The following is a 20452-nucleotide window of genomic DNA, read 5'->3' as shown; positions in this document are numbered from 1 at the left end:
TTGGGGTCTTAGCTGATTCTAGTCTAGCTTTCTCTCCCCCAACCCCAACTCTTCCAATAGTTTTACTGTCTCTTCTTGGATCTCCATTTCTTTCCAACCCGGTAAAACTAATCCTATCTAATGTCCTCTAGTCCCCGTGTCTAATATGCTCAACCACAGCTATCCCACTCGTTGCTTTCCTCCTGGCATTATATCTGAGGTGTCTGAACAGTTCATGTATACATGCACAGTACTGTTATCATTGGGATGTCCAGTTGAAGTCCAACTCCTTGGTGTCCCAAACAGAAAATTGAGCAAGACACACAGAAGTAACAGATATAGTACAGATTTATTGAAGGTGAAGGTAATGCTCCATTATGTAGAGTGGAGTGGGCCTTGCAAGAGAGAGAGGCTCAAGGCCCCAGTGTCTGGATATTACAGTCTTAGATCCTGAACTGTGGGGTGTTCTCTATATGGACCTGATTGAAGACCTTACCTCATTTTCTGATTAGAGTATCTGATTAGAATATTTTCCATTCCCCACCCCCCATTGGTTATTTTGGAGAATCTAATTAGAATACTACCCACTTTACCTGCATGGATCATTTTAAAATTTTAACCTGTGGCAGGAATTGTCATGGTGATAAGTCCTGGCCTTGTCAGGGTAATGGGATTTATTGTAAATGGACATGACTTCTTGTCTTGTCCTCTCGCAGCTTCTTTCTAACCTTCCATCTCCTCCATCTTGGTGTCTGAACTCTACCTAATTGTACTAATATCTGCTTTTTAGTTCGGTGATTTCTGAAGGAGGGGTATGCCCTGTGTTCTGTACTTGGATAAGTTAATGTCTTCTTCCACTTTATCTGTTCCTCAATTCCAGAAGCATGCTACACAAGTTCTGCTTCTTTTCTTTTATGAAGAACTGGTGATGGGCAGATGGATGACTTGTTCTTGTTGTATGACAACCTGTAGCCTTAGAAAGTTCAGGTCTCAGATTTCAGAAGAGAGCTTGGCTTGCCCTATGCCTATGGACTTGAGTCTATGGGCACCTCTTGCTAAAGGCAAACTGACCCTGCAAGGCTGTCTCCCCTGCTCTTTCTTAAGTGTGCTGTCCTCAACTTCTAAACACTTAAGGACACTATGATATTCTCATGTGCCTGAGCAAAGAACAAGATTATATAATTTATTCTAGCAAAAATAACTGTAGGGACAAGTGGCAGTTGAGAAATGAGTGTTATCTTCTGTATAGTATTCAAAGATACAGTAATAGATCAAGAAAATGTAAAATGACGTCTGAGGAAAAGTCTTCGGATATGGAATGTTGCCTAGAGACACAAAGGATTCAACTGAGAGCCAAGAACATTTAGCTTCTTAGATTTCCAAAGAGAAGCTATGAGTCTGCAAAACTAATTAGGCCCCTTTTGAATAGCAAATTAGAAGGGAACCTATTTTATTACTAAAAAGGTGTATTGTATCCCCTACACAAGGGAGGCATTCTTGACACTTAAAACGTTTCCTTTAAGGAGATGCAAAACTTGAGAACCAAGGTAAAGTCTGAGGAAGTTTTTTTTTTTTTTTGAAGGGACTGTGATTTTTTTATTGCCAAGTTCAAACCCAGTTAGTCAGCAGACTTGTCACAGAGCTGGACTCTTGGAGACAACAAACCACTGACCTGACCTTGCCTGGTAGAATGAGTCCCCAATGCTACATCACTGAAAGAAGAACCAAAGGAGAACAGGAGTGTGAGCACACCATTGAGGAATGCACCATCCAGAGAGCACAGCCATGCCAGCCAGCCCACCCTGAGCGGCTGAGTGCCCCTGCAGGTGGTTGACCCCTGGAGTTCCCTGGGTGCTACTTGGGTTTTTTTGCACAACAATAGTGAGGCTCCCTCTTTTAATTGTGAATCAGCTTCGCAGTCCTAAGTGCCATTTCCTGACCTCCTAAGACAATGGTAGTTCTGCATTTCTTTTTAGATTTGTGTTTGTGTAGACAATTGAACCAGTTAATCCTGCTTCCTTTGGATGTTAATGTTAGTCTGTTTATTATATACAGTGCCTAGCACCTAGTATATTATTGAGGTCCTTAGTACTGTACAATGTGACTATATCTGTAGAGGGTCTTTAAAGAGATTATTAAGCTAAGATGAACCTAGAGGAACCCTAATTCAATATGAGTGGTTTCCTTATAAGAAGAGATGAGAAATGACACACACACAGGAAGACCACATGAAATACTGGGAGAAGTTGGTCTCAGAAAAACATCAGCCTTACTAACAACTTAATCTGGATCATCTGGCTTTCAGAACCATGAGAAAATAAATTTCTGTTTTTTAAGCCAGTCAGTCTGTGTATTTTATTATGAAAACCCTAGCAAACCAATACAATTCTTAACAAATAATTTTATCTTTTTCTCAGAGACTGATTGGGAGTGGCTTTCTTAGTTGTTACGGGGTACAGATCATTCTCTTCTCTGTAGGGTTTGTGAAATGCAGAAGAGGAAAGCAGAATGTTTATGGCTTTTTCTCAGCTACTGAAATTGTTCTGGCTTCTTTTTGAAAGGATTTTGCTTGTGGGAAATTGACATTTTATTTGAGACCACATCCTAGAATGAGTTCATTCTGCCCGTCCTCCCCGCCAGCTCATCCCATGTTGGAGCCACATCAGTGGTGTTGGAGATTGTCATTATAGCAGTTTGGCCTTAGTTGAGGTTTCTGTTGCGAAACAGGCTGAAGGGGTCCCAAATGTGGAAAGCAGATGTTTCTCTTGTGGCATGTCTTGCAGAATTGTCTGGCAAGAGCAATGTCTTCTGTGAGGAGGATGCTTGAGAAATGCCATGTATTTCGCAATGACTAAGGAAGAAAGGTAAACTTTTAGCTCTTTGTTCTTAGAAGAGTCTAGTTTGCTATTTATTGAGAAGTCAAACAGTATACAAAGACCTCTTCTCTATTCTTTTAAGAAACTTGTTTATTTTCTAGTATCTTGATCCTTCATGAAGCAACTGCATTTTTTTTCTTTGGGGACAGCTGCAAAAAAAAATTACTTAGTGGCTTCTATAGAGTCATCATACTGATGTCCAAAAAATAAATTTAAAAAGAAATTGTCAAAATTCATGTCTTAGTTTGGGCTGTAAGATATCATAAACTGGATGGCTTAAACAATAAAATGTTTATATCCACAGCTTGGGTGGCTGGATGTCCAAGAATGGGGTGCCACATGATCGGGCTCCTGGTGAGGGCCTAATTTGCAGACAGCTGCTTCTTGTTCTGTCCTCACATGGAAGGTAGAGAGATCATCTCTGTCATGTCTCTAGTTGTAAGGACACCTTATGAGAGTCTCACTCTTTGGACCCAATTATCTTCCAAGGGCCCCACCTCCAAATACCATCACTTTAGAGGTTAGGATTTCAACATATGAATTTGGGGGAAACACAGACATCAGACCATAGTTAGGGAAGTTCCAGAATAGTTAATACTTTGTATGTTTGGAGTGGCATACGGAGTCTTTGCAATATATATCTTTAGATCCCATAGTTATTACATTTAAAAATACCATTCAAATGCAAATGGAAATTTCAGTTATTAGATTGTCTTGATCTGGTATTATTATGTCCTAAAGTAGATTTAAGGAATTACTCATTAAAAGGGCAGTTTTCAAAAAGAATTGCCAATGGATTAAGTTACACTAGGTATTGGAGTTCAATTTAAGAAAAAATAAACCTCTTGGAAAAAAGGCCTTGTTTAAGTAGAGCAATTTATATTGCATGTTTATAATGTTGTTTTATAATTATAATGTTTTATATGATTATGTTTTAATTTATGTTTTTATAATTAAAGGAATTTGATAAAATCCATATCCCTGCATATGTTTGAATAACAACAACAAAAAAGAGCTGGAGAAATGGAAAAGATGGAGAAAAATATAGGGGAGGTAACATTATTTTAAAAAGAAGCTTATTATACTCCTAAGATAGTTACTGGCTTGCTAGAACTCAGGGATGGTGGGGTGTGGAGATGCAGAAGATGAGAGAGAAAAAACAGAAAAACCCTGGGGGAAGGAAAGTAGAATAAGAACGTTGCAGACTGGCTTTATTTAATTTGTTTTTTGTGAAGTGAACGTCTTGGCATTATCTAGACCACAAGACGTTCTACAACCAAATGGAAGTAATTAGATCTTTCTTCTCCATCAAGGAAAATTACCCATACATCTGTGTCAGGTAAGTGAGAGTTTACAGAGAAAAACCAAAATTGTTTACTTGAATTAGTCCTTGTCCAGGTGGGTCCCAGATGTACTCAAGCAATGAGAAGTAAATTTATATTCTTGACTCTGAAAAGGATTTTTAAAAAATTCTTCTCTGTACTTTTTCCAGGAGAAAAATCATTTACAGATTGTTTATAACACAAGCCCCAGGCTCTGTTAGGTTGCCTCCTAGTCTAAAGCTTATTTATATAAGGAAAACAGCACAAACTAGAGGACATTTGTTCTATTCCTGACTTCAGGGGAAGGCCACGAGCACATTCTATCACATTGGGGAAATTTTTACCCATCAACTGATTTAGCAGGTTTCTTTCAGCAATAAAATTCTGTATTTGTGAAATTCTCTCCAGGGAAACAGATTATTTTAAAAAACAACTTATTAGGGTTGGGGTTGTAGTTCAATGATAGAGCAGTTGGCTAGCATGCATGAGGCCTGGATTTGATCCTTAGCACCACAAGAAAAATAAAATAATAAAATAAAAAAATTATTGAAGTGAAACTCACACAACATAAAATTGATCGTGGTTTTTTTTTTTTTTTTTAGTTGTAATTGGACACAATACCTTTATTTATTCATTTTTATGTGGTGCTGAGGATCAAACCCAGGGCCCCGTACTTGCTAGGTGAGCGCTCTACTACCAAGCCACAACCCAGCCCTACTTTTTTTTTTTTTTATTTTGAAGCAGGGTCTCACTGTTTTAGGGACTCAATAAATTACTGGGGCTGGCTTTGAACTCCAGATCCTCCTGCCTCAGCTTTCCAATTTGCTGGGTGTGCGCGACTGCCCTCCACTCAGTGATAAGTTCTCCACCAAAACACTCTTAGTGCAATTGGGAACAAAAGCCACTTTCCCTGTGGCAGAAAGCTGTGAGGTCCAAGCTGTCGACAGCCATGTTTCCTGCCGTGTGGAGGAGGCCAGTCTATGGTGAGGAAGAAGGAAGTTGACACAGAGTAGGAGAAAAGAGGGCCACAGGGTCCTGAGGGCTTTCAGGTACCTTGTTGCAGATGTCCCTAAGGAAAATTGACCGTTTTAAAGTGCACGATTCAGTAGTATTTGCTACATCACAGTGTTGCATAACCAGCACCTCTATCGAGTTCCAAAACACTTCTATCACTCCAGAGTAAAAACTCTTACCCATTAAAGCAGTTTCTCCCAATTTCTTACCATCCCCAGTGCCTGTCACTTTTCATTCCATCTTGATAGATTTATCTATTCTGGATATTTCATATAAAGGGAATCATATAATATGTGAACTATTCTGTCTGGCTTCTTTTGCTTAACATTTTGAAGGTTCATCTGTGTTGTAACATGTCCCGATTTATTCTTTTTTTTTTTTTTTTTTTACTAACATTGCATTGTGTTTGTAGACCACATGTTTGTCCATCTACTCATCCATTGGTGCCCCTTTGGGCTTTTTCCACCTTTTGGCAATTGTGATTAGCAGAGCTGCAAACATTCACTTGCATGTTTTCAATGCTTTTTGCTTACATATATAGGAATAGAATTGCAGAATCATACGTTCAGCTTTTTGAGAGGCCTCCAGACTGTTCTCCACAGCAGCCGAACCATTGTGCATTCCCACTAGCAATGTACAAGTGTTCTAGTTTCTCCATACCCTCACCAATACCTCTTTTCTGTTAGGTTTGTTTTAAAAAATTTTATGATAGCCATCCTGGTAGCTATGAAGTGGTATCTTATTGTGCTTTGGACACAGCAAAACATGATTAATTTAATTCTTTCAAAGTCAGCTTTTAAAAACAAAGTTGATGAAGTCTAAAGTGTCCAGAATTCAGTGAACACTCACCGTACTTGTTGTAGGTCACCCGTATCAGGCCTTGACCAAGTCCACTAGCACTGTGTTTAGAAAGAGACAAATTTTTATTTTTATCAAGAATGGTCAGCTCTTTTGGTTGGTAGGATTAGAAATACAGAAGAGAGAGATCCAACAAGAGCCACCTGCAGTAGCACTTTAAAAGACTGCATTTGCTTTCTATTGTACCCAATGGTTCCTGACTTTTTAAGGGGGCATTCAACTGAAATCGCAAAATTTTTATTTTTTTTTTAAGAACCAGGGCTAGTTCTAAATTTTAAGAACAGAATTTACTGTTTAACACATGTTTTGCCAAATAAGTGTTGTTATTTTGTAAAATAAGTCAAATACTGAGGCCATTTCTTTGGAGGTTTAAAGCATATGCAAGGAAATGTAAGAAAATCTCTGATCCAGTAAAACGAGGAGGAGTAAGGTTCAAAATTAAATGTCAAGGGAAAGAAGTAAAAGGCATGATTTAAGAAGAATATGGAAAGACCATATTTTGATTTAGTGTGTCTACAGAAACACATATTGTTCTCTTAGAAAATCTGCTTAGGGCTGGGGATGTGGCTCAAGCGGTAGCACACTCGCCTGGCATGCGTGCGGCCCAGGTTCGATCCTCAGCACCACATACAAACAAAGATGTTGTGTCTGCCGATAACCAAAAAATAAATATTAAAATTCTCTCTCTCTCTCTCTCTCTCTCTCTCTCTCTCTCCCCACCCACCCCCTCTCTCCCTCTCTCTTATAAAAAAAAGAAAAAAAAAAAAAGAAAATCTGCTTAAAGACACCTGAGACTTAGGTCTCTGAAAATCTACATAAACCGACACCAACCGTGGGATTCTGTTCATCAGTTTTCCTTGGTAACAGAGTATGTTAAAAACCCAATCAGGCAAACAACAGTCATTTATAGTCCCTTCAGCCCTTAAGGAGCATAAAGTTGCTAAGGAGAACATTCTGGAATAGTTGTAGCTTCCATGAATAAATTATAGAGTGAGAGGTGGCAGTGTTTGGATGCTCATTTCCCAGATACGAGATGGAGAATTTAATTAACTTGCAAGACTAAATGCTCGGGAATGGGAATTGAATCAGATTAAATTTCATTTAAAATTGCCTTAGCTGCTTGTAATTGGTGTCTGATTTCAAGGCATTTCAATGGAGTAAGTGGTATGAATTCTACTTTGGAAAATTATAGTCAAGCCAGTGGTACTTCTAAAGTCCATGTGTGAACCAATTCATTGGCCTTTTCAGTTCTGTGTCTGCAGCACATGCCTCATCTCTGGGAGTCTGCCTGAACATCTCATGTATGTCCTACTTCCCTTTACCCAGCCTCAACCCCTGGAGGGCCCCCAATTTATCTGTTTATTGCCTATTTACTCTTTCCTCTTAAAAACTAATTAAGCACTAATGTTTCTCCAGGAAGACTGTTCCGAGCCCCTGGCTCAGGTAAGAGCTCTTGGCCATAAGAGCAGGTACTCAGATATTTCTTTTTCATCACCCTTGTTTGCCCTGTTTGTTTAATGTCCATATTCCTTGCTAGACTCTAAGTTGCGTTCAGGCAGAGCCTTGCCTGGCTCTATTTTCTTGGTGCCTTTCTCTGTCCTAACTCAGGAAAATGTTCATGATAGTCATCATTTGAATTGATATTACTTAGACATCTGTTTCTCCTGCCTTGATTCAGAAAAACCACAGCTCTAGCTGGCCCATTTCATTGTTTTCTGTTGAACAAGCTTCACTGGAGGATTGGTTTCTGGTTGGATTGTGTGTGTGTGTATCCAGAGCCTCCGGCCTCTTACCATCAGAAATTCTTCTCCAGGCTTTTCTGTGTTGGAAGTTCTTCTAAAGAGAATTTCCAAGATGCACAACTAATGCCATACCAACATCAGAGAACTATTACTTTTAAAAATGGTGCTTCTTCACACACATCTGCTCACACATCTGAATTAAATGTTATTAGAAAACTATAGCACTCCTGAAGCTACAAAAACCTGTTGTGGAAAACTGGAAGAAGTGTGCTTACATACTTTGAAGGGTCTGGTTGGCTACTGTTAGAAGAGAGAAGGTCGTTGTGTTGCTGCTTTTATCTTTCTGAAGACTTTGATGAAGCATATCCAGGGGACTTAGCCCTTCAAGTCACTGGACATCCTGTGGAGCCAGGGCAGGATTTAATGTTCTGTGACTGACAGGAGGGTGCTGAGTACTACAGCTGGTTGAGTCACAAGAAAGAAACATTTCACCAATACTCCTTCAGTGAATTCATCTGGTTTTCCTCAGTTTTGCCAGTAGGCATGCCTGCTCCCAGTACTTGAGAGACCTTCCAAGCACTTATTTCTTTATCAGAGAGTGGGCGCCCCCTAGTGGCAAATGCGAAGAACGACGGTACAAGAGGCCTGTTTTAAGTCAATAGACCTTGTAATGATGACAGCAATGGTTGGTGACTTTTGCCTAACTTTTGAAAATTTATATGTAAATTATGATATGGTAGTAAGTAGCTGTACATTAATCCTAGATTTTAAGTCTTTTGTGTATAGAATGTGCCCCCAAAGCGCTCATTTACAGGTGGAAATTGTCTCTTAATCATATTACAGTCATTCTAAAATTTTGATGTACTTAAGTATCAGCTGAGAAATCTAATTAAAACCTCTGTTTCTAGCCTCAGTTTGAGAATTTCCAGTTCAGCAGATATTTAAAGTGGCCATAAACCCATGTGTTTAAAATAAGCCCTGATGAGTTTGACCTGTGTGGCCTGTTCACTGAGAAATGCTAGCTAAGAGTGTGGGTTTACAAACTCAAGTAGCAGCAAGCTTGTGCCATGTCTGCCAGGACTGTGATGGTAGGGTCTATTCCTTAATCACTCATAGCCTCAGTCACTCATCTGTAAAAAAGTAGTAACAACACCAAATACAAATGGCTATCACAGGACCTGAGATTCTAATACAAGGAGCTTGGTGTATATATATATATGAGATCTGGTCATAGGAGACAGCAAGGCATGTCAGCACTTACTGTCTGCAGTATTCATCCTAATGAACTACAGGGCCAGAGAAAGTCCAGAGGGAGCCTGGACTTTCTGGATCAAAGAGGCACTACTACATCCTGGGCCCTGGGGTCTCCACAGTGAGGTGCTGCCATAAATAGAGCATCCCTTACTCAGGACAAGTATCTGTTGACCCCATGTGGACAGTCATAAAGGACAAGCAGTGAGGATTCTGAACAGCCTGTACAGAAAGGTGTTTTGAGATTAAGAGAGGGAAGCTTTATTTTTTGAAAAAACACCATTGTATTTCCCAGGCCAGATGGACAAAGGAACAATTGAAGCTCGTAGCTCTCTTATATAATTGCATTTCTGGAACAACCTCTGTTTCCTCATCTATAAAATGGGCTGATATCAATACTTTTCCTACATAGTTCTGAAGAACAAATGAAAGAAGATGTGTGCAAAACCTTTCATGTGATGATTGACAGTACTGATCTTGGAAAGTACTTTTCTCTTTCCCATCCTTTCTGTTGTGAATATAACTGTAGCATCCTTTTTAGTGAGAGATAGTAATCAGAAGAAGGGAAACAGATGATCCAGGTGTGTACTGAGATTTTAAAACTTTATCAGTGTTTTTTTTTTTTTTAAATTCATGTTTAAGACTGGCACAGTGGCACATGCCTGTAATTTCAGCAACTAGGGAGGCTGAGGTAGGAGGATTGCAAGTTCAAAGCCAGCCTCAGCAACGTAGTGAAGCCCTGAGAAACTTAGTATGACTCTGTCTCAAAGTCAAAAATAAAATAGACTGGGGATGTGGCTTAGAGGTTAAGCACCACTGGGTTCAATCCCTGGTACCAAATATGTGTATGTGTGTGTGTATGTATACATATAAGTACATAAACATACATACATACATAAACTTAAGTTATATTATTTTAAATGCATTAACATATAAAGTTTAATACACATATTAAAATCACACATTATATATTAAAAATTACACATGCAACACATATTCATGTATGTGTTTTCATATAAAATATGTGATTTTAATAATTATACTGTTGTTTACACAGTTTTATGTACTAAAAAATTGACATTTTTGTTCACGAATCAGGCAATCAATGCAGAGGTTATAAGAGTGTAAAGTAATCACTCAGAAAATTGTGAAGTCAGTGTGGATTTTCCCAGTGACACTCTTTAATCTGTGTTTGTTTTTTAAATCTCCCATGTATTCTCCAATCCTTCCTGTTTGCTTCATTTAGGTGGACTTTCCCAAGTTAATGTGATTCTACCCCTTGCCTGGGAAAGAGCCATCCTAATCATGCTATATCTAGGATGGGCCACTAGAGGGAGCCAACGCTCAGTGAGTGAGGTCAACCTAAGGGAAAGAAGTGATCAGTGGGTGTTGATCAGAGGCCAACGCTCAGAAGTTATGGGTAGCATATTTCAGATTTATTAAAAAAACAAATAGGTAACAAGTCAGAGATTTGGATAGGAATGATTTAGAAAGGAACTGAAGGCATTATTCCACAAAACATTCACAGTTGTGTGCTGGAAACAGAGAGCAGGGAAGTGTTTTAGAAGCATTTGCGGTGAACGATGGAGGGCCCAGCCTCATCATACTCCTGTTTGCTGATCCACATCTGCTGGAAGGTGGACAGAGAAGCCAGGATGGAGCCCCCGATCCAGACAGAGTACTTGCGCTCCGGAGGGGCAATGATCTGTGGGTTAGGATGAAAAGGAAAGGGCATTAATGCCATCAGGCAGCACAGGGGATTTCTACCATGGCCCACATTTTGTGGATTTGGCTGCTGTTTTCTGTGCAGTCTTGGGTGGTGAGGAGGCCGTGTACTTAGAGATACCTCACTGAACCCATTTATTGTTCTGGCTTCCTTCATGGAATCGGTTCCAAACCACCCATAGCTTTTCTCTATCACATTGTTTAACCAACTGAAAGTTGACCCCCAATCCTGGGATGACTACCAGTCCTGAGTGACCACCATATAAGCCCTGACAAACAAGTCCTCCAGTTTCCATGAGCTGTGCTTCAAAGCTCATCATGACACGTACTTTCTGTAGAACCAAACACCAGCATCTTCTAAGAAGTTTTAACTGTGCCAGAACTTTTATTCAAATCTTTTCCCACCGAAGTCCACCGCTGCTCTCAGAAATTCTCTGCCATAAGGGGACTCAGCGTCCATAGTCCCAGTTGGGAAGAACAATCCCATGGAATGGGTCCCCATTAAGCTATACTGGTTGAGTTTTCCCAGAGCTCAGGCCAGATGTGTGAGAGCATGGATACGATTATTAAGTAAATGAATGGTTTAGGAGGAGAAAACTGAATTGGACCCCAGGTCTTGTCCTGTAGCAACTCAAATAGCTAGAACTGAGCAACTCCAAATTCCACTCCAGACTGGGATTCTTCAATAGAAATGAACGCTTCAACCAACAGGTGTTTCTGAAACTGCAGTTAAAGGGATAACTTTCTTTTTTCCTTTAAGCTCTGATTGAACATTTATTTTAAAATACAAATAGCTGACATTTACTAAGCCCTCTCTAAAGACCAAGCACCATGCTAGACATTTTCCTTGAGTTATCTCACTTAATTCTCATTACTACCTTGAAGAATAAATATTAAATTGTTCCCACATTGTATATGAGAAAACAGAAGCTGAGAGAGGTGTAAGTAACCGGTCACAACCAATGCAGAGCAACTGGTCAGGGTCAGGCCCAATATTCAAACCAGGGTTCTCCTAGTTGTGGATTTTTTTTTTTTTCCAGGCAGTGGTTTTAGATTTCCAGTAAAGTTGCAAAGACAGTACAGAGAGTTCCCACAGTTCCCTCACCTGGTTTCATTCTTCCCTAATGGGTCATCTTACTGTCTACAGTTTTTAAAGGATCTCTGTACTCTGTTGCCATGCAGGGGGCCAAAGTTTCACTTTCAGTTCTATTCAAGAAATCAGTTTGGAGAACTAGGAATTGCCCAACTCTCCCTACAGCCTCTCTCTGTTCAGCCACCTCCCCACCTCACTAGTTTGGTGCTGAAGTGTACCCCCCAGCAGCCCCTCCCTCCTGTATGGTAGTAAGAGGTTGTGGGCTGATCCCGCAGACATCCAAGGAACACATGCCTTTCAGGAAAGCCTCTCTTCTCCCCACCTGAAGTTTTTTAGCACAGGACTTCCCAGAGGCTAGCGAGACAGAGAGAAAGAACGTGTGTTGAAGTCTAGCCCATTCTCTTATGTTGCAAATCCTTTGCTAAAGAGAGAAGGGAGTGCAAACAACAGAGAGCTTGTCGTGACTGCCTTGCATGTGTGTGAACTGCACTAGAATTGCCACTTTCGCTTCCTATGACATGGGTCAGAAGGTCTCAGTGTAGCATTCTGATTTCAGAGAGCGATAAGAGCCTCTGAGGAGTCACCAGCCAGGGGACACTTCCTTCTAAAGGAACCATCACCATTTAATCTCTGAGTTCCCTTGCTTGGAACTCAAAGCCAAAACCATTTAGGGACCTGGGTGGCTCAGGGACTGAGTCTGGTCATGCCAGAGTCATCCTGTGCTTTTGAGGCACTTGAGTCAAAAGATGTTTCAGACAGAGAGATCAAGAAAAGACTCTAATTCCTGGCCACTGGTGGTCACATTTAGCCATGAAAGAATACAAGCGACTAAATCTACAGGGTTTAAACTGCTTCAGAAATGTCTGACTCATCTGTAGTTTTAGAAAATGCTCTACATGTGAGACACCCTGTTTTTGTGATGAGGTAAAACAACAAAATATATGTTCTGAAGAGATATAGGCATGTGGGGAGCTGCATGGACCTCGATGGCAGCTGCAGAAAGAGGCTGATAAACAAGCATAAGTGTAGAACAAAATTTGTATAAAATAATGTAGTTTCTCTTATGAACTGGATTGACTTCAATAAAGTATGGGACGTGTGTAATTTTACCCACTGGCTGGCCCTGGAACCCATGAGTGCATATGACCAGGATGTGGCCTCAAAAGAGTCCTTTCCATCTGGTTATGGGGCTGACACCCCTGGTGGCATAGCCTGGGGACTGTCACTGAACAGTACCTTGATCTTCATGGTGCTGGGCGCAAGGGCCGTGATCTCCTTTTGCATCCGGTCTGCAATGCCTGGGTACATGGTGGTGCCCCCTGAGAGGACGTTGTTAGCATAGAGGTCCTTCCTGATGTCAATGTCACACTTCATGATGCTGTTGTAGGTGGTTTCATGTATGCCAGCAGACTCCATCCCTGAAAAGAAACATAGGCCATAGTCCTTGGGTGGGGGCAACACTCAGGTTAGACAGAAAGACCTGACTTGAGCACTTGGATGATCTTACACAGGATGAGCCTAGGTAGGTGTAATAATCTAGAAGTCACTCATCTGAGAGACCAAAAGAGTCTTGTTATGCTCCATGTCCTTCTGCCTCTGTCTAATGGGGAAGTCCTGTTGTACCTCCACAATGGGACTACAACATGCTAATACCAATTTTTAAATAGATGCTCTACTGTACATGATTTAAATCAGAGACAAAGCTTTCAGATTCCCTGTAGAAGGTCCCACACCTAGCCAATGTCACAGTCATCACTCAGAACTCTCTCATCTCTCTATAGCTGCTGCCTCCTACACCCACTCAAATCTAAATAGGACTGAATCATTAGAAAAGTGTTTCTTCCTATTTGGACAAAGACTCATTTTTTTCTTCAGTCTTGATACTTTTTTGTCAAAAATTTTTTTTTTTTTTTTAAATTTCTGAGGTGGGCCTTTTGGAAAAACCTTCAGGTGGCTCTTCTTCACCTTTTGCAGTGCTGTGATCTAATACTAACAATGGTACTAGCACCTAATTACTAATTACTAATGATATCTAAACAGTCTTCATTAATACATGAAGACACTGAGGCGTGGGGAGGTTAAGTGACTTTCCCAAGCTCATGAAATAAGAACAAAGTCTTAAACCCACGGTCTCCACTCCCAGAGGCTAGCTCTGTAAAAACCTATGCCACCCCAACTCTCGAGATTGTGAGGAGTGTGATGTAAAATAAAGTCTCCACAAGTCAATGCTTGTCCATTTCTCTCTGCCACCCACTGTTCCCAAAGACTAAGCACTGAGCACATCTTCCCCAACCATCCCACTGGCTTCTAAGCACAGATTTAAGGCTTTTGGCTTGATCTCCACATAGTGTCTTCCTAGGAAGAAAACTCCTTTCCTGGGCTTCTTCCACCTTCTCATCTTGGTTTTTTCCCTGGTTTAGAAATGTCTTTGGTCTCGGGTCCCTGACACATCTCACATGCAGGTGGGCTTTGGTAGCCACAGGCTGCTGGATGCAGGAAAAGAGGGTGTCTCCCCTTCCTGGGGAAGGGTTTTTTGTTGCCTACCAATGAAGGACGGCTGGAAGAGGGTCTCTGGGCAGCGGAAGCGTTCATTGCCAATGGTGATCACCTGCCCGTCAGGCAGCTCGTAGCTCTTCTCAAGTGAGGAGGAGGACGCAGCAGTGGCCATCTCATTTTCAAAGTCCAGGGCTACATAGCACAGCTTCTCCTTGATGTCTCGGACGATCTCACGTTCAGCTGTCAAACACATGCAAATGTTACAGCACACATTAGGATTTACACAGATGCTAAAGATCTACCTGCTCCACTTCAGTCTTATGCAGAATCAGCTCCTCAGAGGACTCACAGTTTTCCAGAAGCCTTCAAGATCTTTGCTGCCTGTTCCAGATAGATCGTAGCTCAAACCCTAGGCACATTTGCCACTTTCTGGAAAGAGGTAGGTGCTGGCTCAGGACCAGTCCAGTCCTGGAGGCTCCAGTGGTGCATATGGAAGGAGATATGGGAGAAGTGGGCAGACTCCTGTGCTCTGAAGCTCTGAGCTACTAATTACATAGGAATCCCTAGGAACTTTTGGGAGGTATTTTGGGATCCCTTATGGGGAGTGGGAATGAAATTAACTCAACTTCATACTGCAAAAGGAGACTTTAATATCACCAGGGCTCAAACTTGGAGCCTGAAATACACCTCAGGCGCGTCCAGAAATCAGTACATTTGGATAATGCCAAATTGGTGAGGGCTGTATAAGCAGCTAGAGTGCAGGAACTGTCTCCATGTTTCTAGCAATGTCTGACACTGCCCTCTTGTGGAGAGAGAGTGTGTGACAGCAGCTTTGACAGACCTGCCTGGCCAGTGTTAATAATAGCTAACAATGGCTGAATGCTTATGCTCTGCTAGGTTTTCCACATGGATTATTTTATGTCACATTCCTTACAATCATGAGAGTAGGAATTTAGGCTCTTCTCCATTTTTCAGATAAAGAAACTATGGCTTATCAAGGTTAGCAAGGTTAGTAAACGTGTCCAAAGACATAGCTAGTGAGTAGAATTTGGACTTAAGTCCTGTTTAGAGTTGCCAAAGATTGCCAATCACCACACCATTTTATCTTCATCTTCTATATAGTCTTTTGTATTTGCTAATGGAGATTTTAAAATATTCAAGTATTACAACTCCGGCTCACAATACGAGGAATTATAACTGTTCTCAAAGAAATTCCCCGAAGTAGTGTATAATAATTTAGCAATTCAACATAGCCAATGAAACTATGCTTTGCTTTGTGCATAGAATCAGGCCTTGCCATCGTCAAGTCTCCACCACATCATCTCCCTGCATAGTCACAGTGGTCCTGTAAGTTCCCCTGAAGAACACGCTGCCCTACACCCCCTGGCTTTTATTTCCCACAGGCCTCACCAGTAGTCACAAAGGAATAGCCACGCTCCGTCAGGATCTTCATGAGGTAGTCGGTGAGATCTCGGCCAGCCAGGTCCAGACGCATGATGGCATGGGGCAGGGCATACCCCTCATAGATGGGCACGTTGTGGGTAACACCATCTCCAGAATCCAGCACAATGCCTGGGGGACAACGGGCATGATACAAGTCACTGCAGCAGGTGGTAGGCAGTCACTTACTGGTGTAGTAGAAGGTTTTTGGGGAAGGGGACTTTATAAGCCTTTTATTTGAAAGGAAGAAAGAAGGTGTTTGATGGAAGAGAGAAGGTGGTTCAGGGATTGGGAAAAAACAAGAAGATGGAAACCATAGAGAAATTCCTGCTAGAAATAAGATGTCTGGGGATTATCTTGAAAAGGCGAGAAGATCTTTTGAGGGCTGAGATCAATCCTACCAATTCTAACTCACCCCTTATCTGTCATGAACCACGTTTATAACCATCGAATACCATAACTCATGGTATATGCATCTGATCAAGGCTCCCATTCCAGCCACCTACCAGTTGTACGTCCAGAGGCATAGAGGGACAGCACTGCCTGAATAGCCACATACATGGCTGGAACATTGAAGGTCTCAAACATAATCTGCAAAATAATTCAAAGAGCTAAATTAGTGATGTGCCAGTCTTACAAAGAATGTTCAAAGAATGTTCCTCCATGATGAATGCAGACGGGACCATCTGGCTCTGGGCTGCAGAGACCAAGGTAATGAAGAGCCAAGGAGAAATTAAGGTACTAATGGAGAGACCATCATATCGGTGACCTGATAGAGAAGACGGGGAGTAGTAGGCATGCAAGACTTGGCCAGGAGAAATGAGGGTCTAGCTTGTGGCTCTGATCCTGGCCCTGCCTTGAGTGTGACCTGTGAGAAGTCACCAAATTGATAGTCTACTGATGTGGGCTTCATTCCAGGTTTCTCAACTATAAACAGAGGAGGGGTTTATTTATTTATTTTTAAAGTTTATTTATTTATTCTAATTTGTTATACATGACAGCAGAATGCTTTTTAATTCATAGTACACAGAGCACAATTTTTCATTTCTCTGGTTGTGCACAAAGTAGAGTCACACCATTCGTGTCTTCATACATGTACCTCGGGTAATGATGTCCATCTCATTCCACCATCTTTCAGAGGAGGGGTTTAGACTAGATGAGCTTTTAGTTTCATCCAGAATAGAAAGTCTAAGACTTATTAACTATATAAAAGCTAAAAGAAAAAGAAAAGACAATATCCAGTTTTGATTTCTCTGGCTTAAAAAAGAGACCTTTTATGCCGGGCACGGTGGCATACACCTGTAATCTCAGTGGCTAGGGAGGCTAAGGCAGGAAGATCATAACCTCAAAGCCAGCCTCAGCAACTTAGTGATGCCCTAAGCAACTCAGCAAGACCTGTCTCTAAATAAAATAATAATAATAGCTGGAGATGTGGCTTGGTGATTAAGTGCCCCTGGGTCCACTCCTCAGTACAAAAACAAAATAAAAAAAAAAAAAAGAGAGACCTTTTAATACTGAGGCTTTTCAAAGCCTGATGCTCAGGCTGGTTGGGAGTACCCCTGATTGTGTGAATCTGTCTGTGCTTCCATTTCATCCATTCTCCTTTTTTTATATAGTTTTGGGGACCAACTCTCACCTTGGAATGAGGCCACTCTGGCTGCAGTGGGAAGGTTCTGCTTCATGGCATAATGAATGCCAGTGCCCCAGCTTATGCAGTTTGCCCAAGAACCAGAGCCCCTCCAGGCCACTCATGCTCCAGAAGATGTCAATGGGCCTTGATTTCCCCATCCATACTACCCTCCCTGGTCTGTGACTCAGAATGCCTGGAATTTGCTAAAGAGCCACGATTCTCAACCATTTTGCTGCCTACATGCCATTTAGAGGAACAGAAACTGTCATCAGAACAACAGCTTGTGAGTCATTCCCAGACCACTTGGGCTCTGCTGTGGAGAAGAACCTTAGGGGCACTGGTGTGAGCACCAAGAGCTCTTCTGGAAAGGGACCTGCAGGATTTATACATGTCATTCTCCAAGGGCAAAGACCATGGGTCAATTCCAGGCTCTGCCTTTCCCAGCTCTGTGATCTTGGGGAAATCATTTCATGTATCTGAGTCTTGCTTTCTTCAATCAATTAGTCAGCATAGTAATTGCTGATTCATGTGGTAGGATTTAAAGAGACAGTGCATGCAAATTGCCTGGTCCTGTGCTTGACCACAGCAAGAGCCAAATTGACATTAGATGTTGTGATTAATAGCTCTTCCAAACCAGAAACTTTCTATGGCTAGTGGGCTAGATGGGCTCCTGCTGTAAGGTCTTGAGCATCAGACAGGTAACAATAATGACAACTTTAATTATTTGTTTCATGTTCAGTTACCATGATACACGTTTATCATTTGGTCATTAGCCTTCACAGCAATCATTTGAAAATTAATAGTACTACTATGATTCCCAACTAATAGACAAGGAAACTGAGGCTCTGAGAAATTAAGCGGGCTCTTTATATAACTGATAAATGACACATCCATTTTCAAGCCTAGATCTGTCCTACTATATGTCATACTGCATTTTGAAATCACTCCTCCATAGAAATAGTAACATAATCATGTCCCTTTTTGATTAGATCTTCTAAATTTTCTTTTGCTCTTAGAGATAAAAGATCTATTTTGCACTAAATATGTGAATACCATCAAGATGTTCCTGGGCCTTTGGGATTTATTAGCTTCTGGAAAATGATCAGTCTGTTGTGGATTGCTGACTGGGGTCCTCTCTCTGTTGTCCTGTGTAGCTATATTCTAATAGGACTTTTCCCAACCCCCAAAGTCCTAGGTGCCTAAGCCATTATTTACCTGGGTCATTTTCTCCCGGTTGGCCTTGGGGTTCAGGGGTGCCTCAGTGAGCAGGGTTGGATGCTCTTCAGGGGCAACACGAAGCTCATTGTAGAAGGAGTGGTGCCAGATCTAGGGAGCAGGGGAGACAGAGGAGAAACACATGAGGTGATGTTGCAGGGCAGTGCAGACACCGACAAGGGACCAGAAGGAGCTAGATTAAACCAGGGCCAAGGGAAATGCCACAAGTCCTCCTCACATGCTCATATTTGTGCAGATGCAGAGACTTACCACAAAGAGTGTTAGTAATCTGTGCAAAGGTTCACATCTGGTAAATGACTGAGCAAAACCCCAGGCCCAGGTCTGTGAGGCTGGGTGGTGGAGTATCAAGGGCAGACTCTACAGCAAACTCTGGCTTCAAATCTCAGTTCAGCCACTTTGTAGTTAGGGAGCTTGGCAAGTTTTTAACTGTTCTCAGCTCTAGTCTCACCACTGGGTATAGGGAGATGAGAATAATTAGAATGTACCCCATCAAGTCTTTATGTGAATGAATTAAGTAAGATAACCCTGGAGTTACTAGTCAATACCTAGACCAGAGCAAATTTTATTATTATTCAACTGTATCTTCTTCACCTTCTCCTTCCATTTTAGTTACTAAAATTTTAATTTATTAAATAAAATGAGAATGAATGCATACATGAATAAACAAATGAGGCTGACCTCAAAACCTAATTGCCACTTTTAATGCTTTTAGAGAAACTGTTCTTTGCTGCGTGTGGGTGCAGAAGAGAACAAGTCTGCCTCCTGCTTCCCTCTCTGCCCCCTAGGGCTGTCAGAAGCTGGCCTCTGTCCACAGAATCTGGGTCTTCCATTCAGGGACAGGCGTTTGGCCTTCAGGTGCTTCTAAAAAAATCTCATGCCATTTTATATACAGCGTGTTTATGTGAATGTGCTTTGGGTAAAAATACATTTACTTTATGGTTGAGAGTCCTTTTTAATGCCCAGATGCCCCAAAGAGCACATTATTATAAACAGGGCAACATGAGTTAATTTTTAAAAGCATGAAAATTCTCTACCAGCACCAGGAAGACAAGATTCACCTAGAATCCAAACAAAACAAAATAAAGACTGCTAGTGAAAGCTTATAAATTAACAAAAGTTTCCGTTTCCTTGGTTTGAAATTGTGGGTCTCTAGAAAGGAAAAGAGACACTTGACAGTTCTGCTTCTTTGATAAGAAGGGGGCAGGGCACACAAAGGTGGTTTAGGAACCTTGAAATTGAAATCCACTCTAAGGATCCGTGGAAAGCTGCTCCTGAACTCTCCACACTCATCCCACCAACTAGATGTTCGATTTGATAAACATGTTTGTCTTTTAAAATGGCCAGGGCGAGGGTGGGGGAGCAGAGCACTTAAGAACCCTCCCCCCCCCCCCCCAGTCAGATTGTGTACCGTGGTTACCTTTAAAAAACTGCCAATCTGGGCTGGGGTTGTGGCTCAGTGGTAGAGCACTCGCCTAGCATGTGCAAGGCCTTGGGTTCGATCCTTAGCACCACATAAAAAATAAAAAAATTAAAGATATTGTGTCCAACTACAACTAAAAACTAAATATTAAAAAACCCCAAAAAACAAAAAACTGCCAGTCCATCTCTTCTTCCATCCTTCCAGAATTTTCTTTGGATTTAAATGTTAGAAATTAAAAAAAAAAATTATTCTACTAATCTCTCTCTGGGAGCATCCATTCTAAATGCTGTCAGCTCCACAGAGAAACTTCTAAAAAGCCGTTTCCCACTGATGTTAGCGTCTTCTCCTCAGTGCAAACTGCCATCTTTTC

The 20452-nt window shown here is 41.4% G+C and overlaps 1 protein-coding gene across 2 annotated transcripts in view; it reads right to left on the bottom strand.

The window, feature by feature from the left end:
* Positions 1–10456: 10456 nt before the first annotated feature.
* Acta2 (actin alpha 2, smooth muscle) overlaps positions 10457–20452 on the bottom strand; it is a 49963-nt gene continuing 39967 nt past the window's right edge. For both annotated transcript variants that reach the window (XM_027949224.3, XM_027949225.2), the window contains exons 4-9: positions 18642–18752; positions 16303–16387; positions 15767–15928; positions 14405–14596; positions 13097–13278; positions 10457–10747 (exon numbers count right to left, since the gene is read on the bottom strand). In XM_027949224.3, the coding sequence (XP_027805025.1) occupies positions 10604–10747; positions 13097–13278; positions 14405–14596; positions 15767–15928; positions 16303–16387; positions 18642–18752 (876 nt within the window). In that variant the 3' untranslated portion in view covers positions 10457–10603. The remainder of the gene's footprint in view (positions 10748–13096; positions 13279–14404; positions 14597–15766; positions 15929–16302; positions 16388–18641; positions 18753–20452) is intronic.

The sequence above is a fragment of the Marmota flaviventris genome, chromosome 4, assembly GCF_047511675.1.
Source record: "Marmota flaviventris isolate mMarFla1 chromosome 4, mMarFla1.hap1, whole genome shotgun sequence".
Classification (NCBI taxonomy): domain Eukaryota; kingdom Metazoa; phylum Chordata; class Mammalia; order Rodentia; family Sciuridae; genus Marmota; species Marmota flaviventris.
The sequence above is the reverse complement of the archived record's forward strand: the minus strand, read 5'-3'. Positions and strand labels throughout refer to the sequence as shown.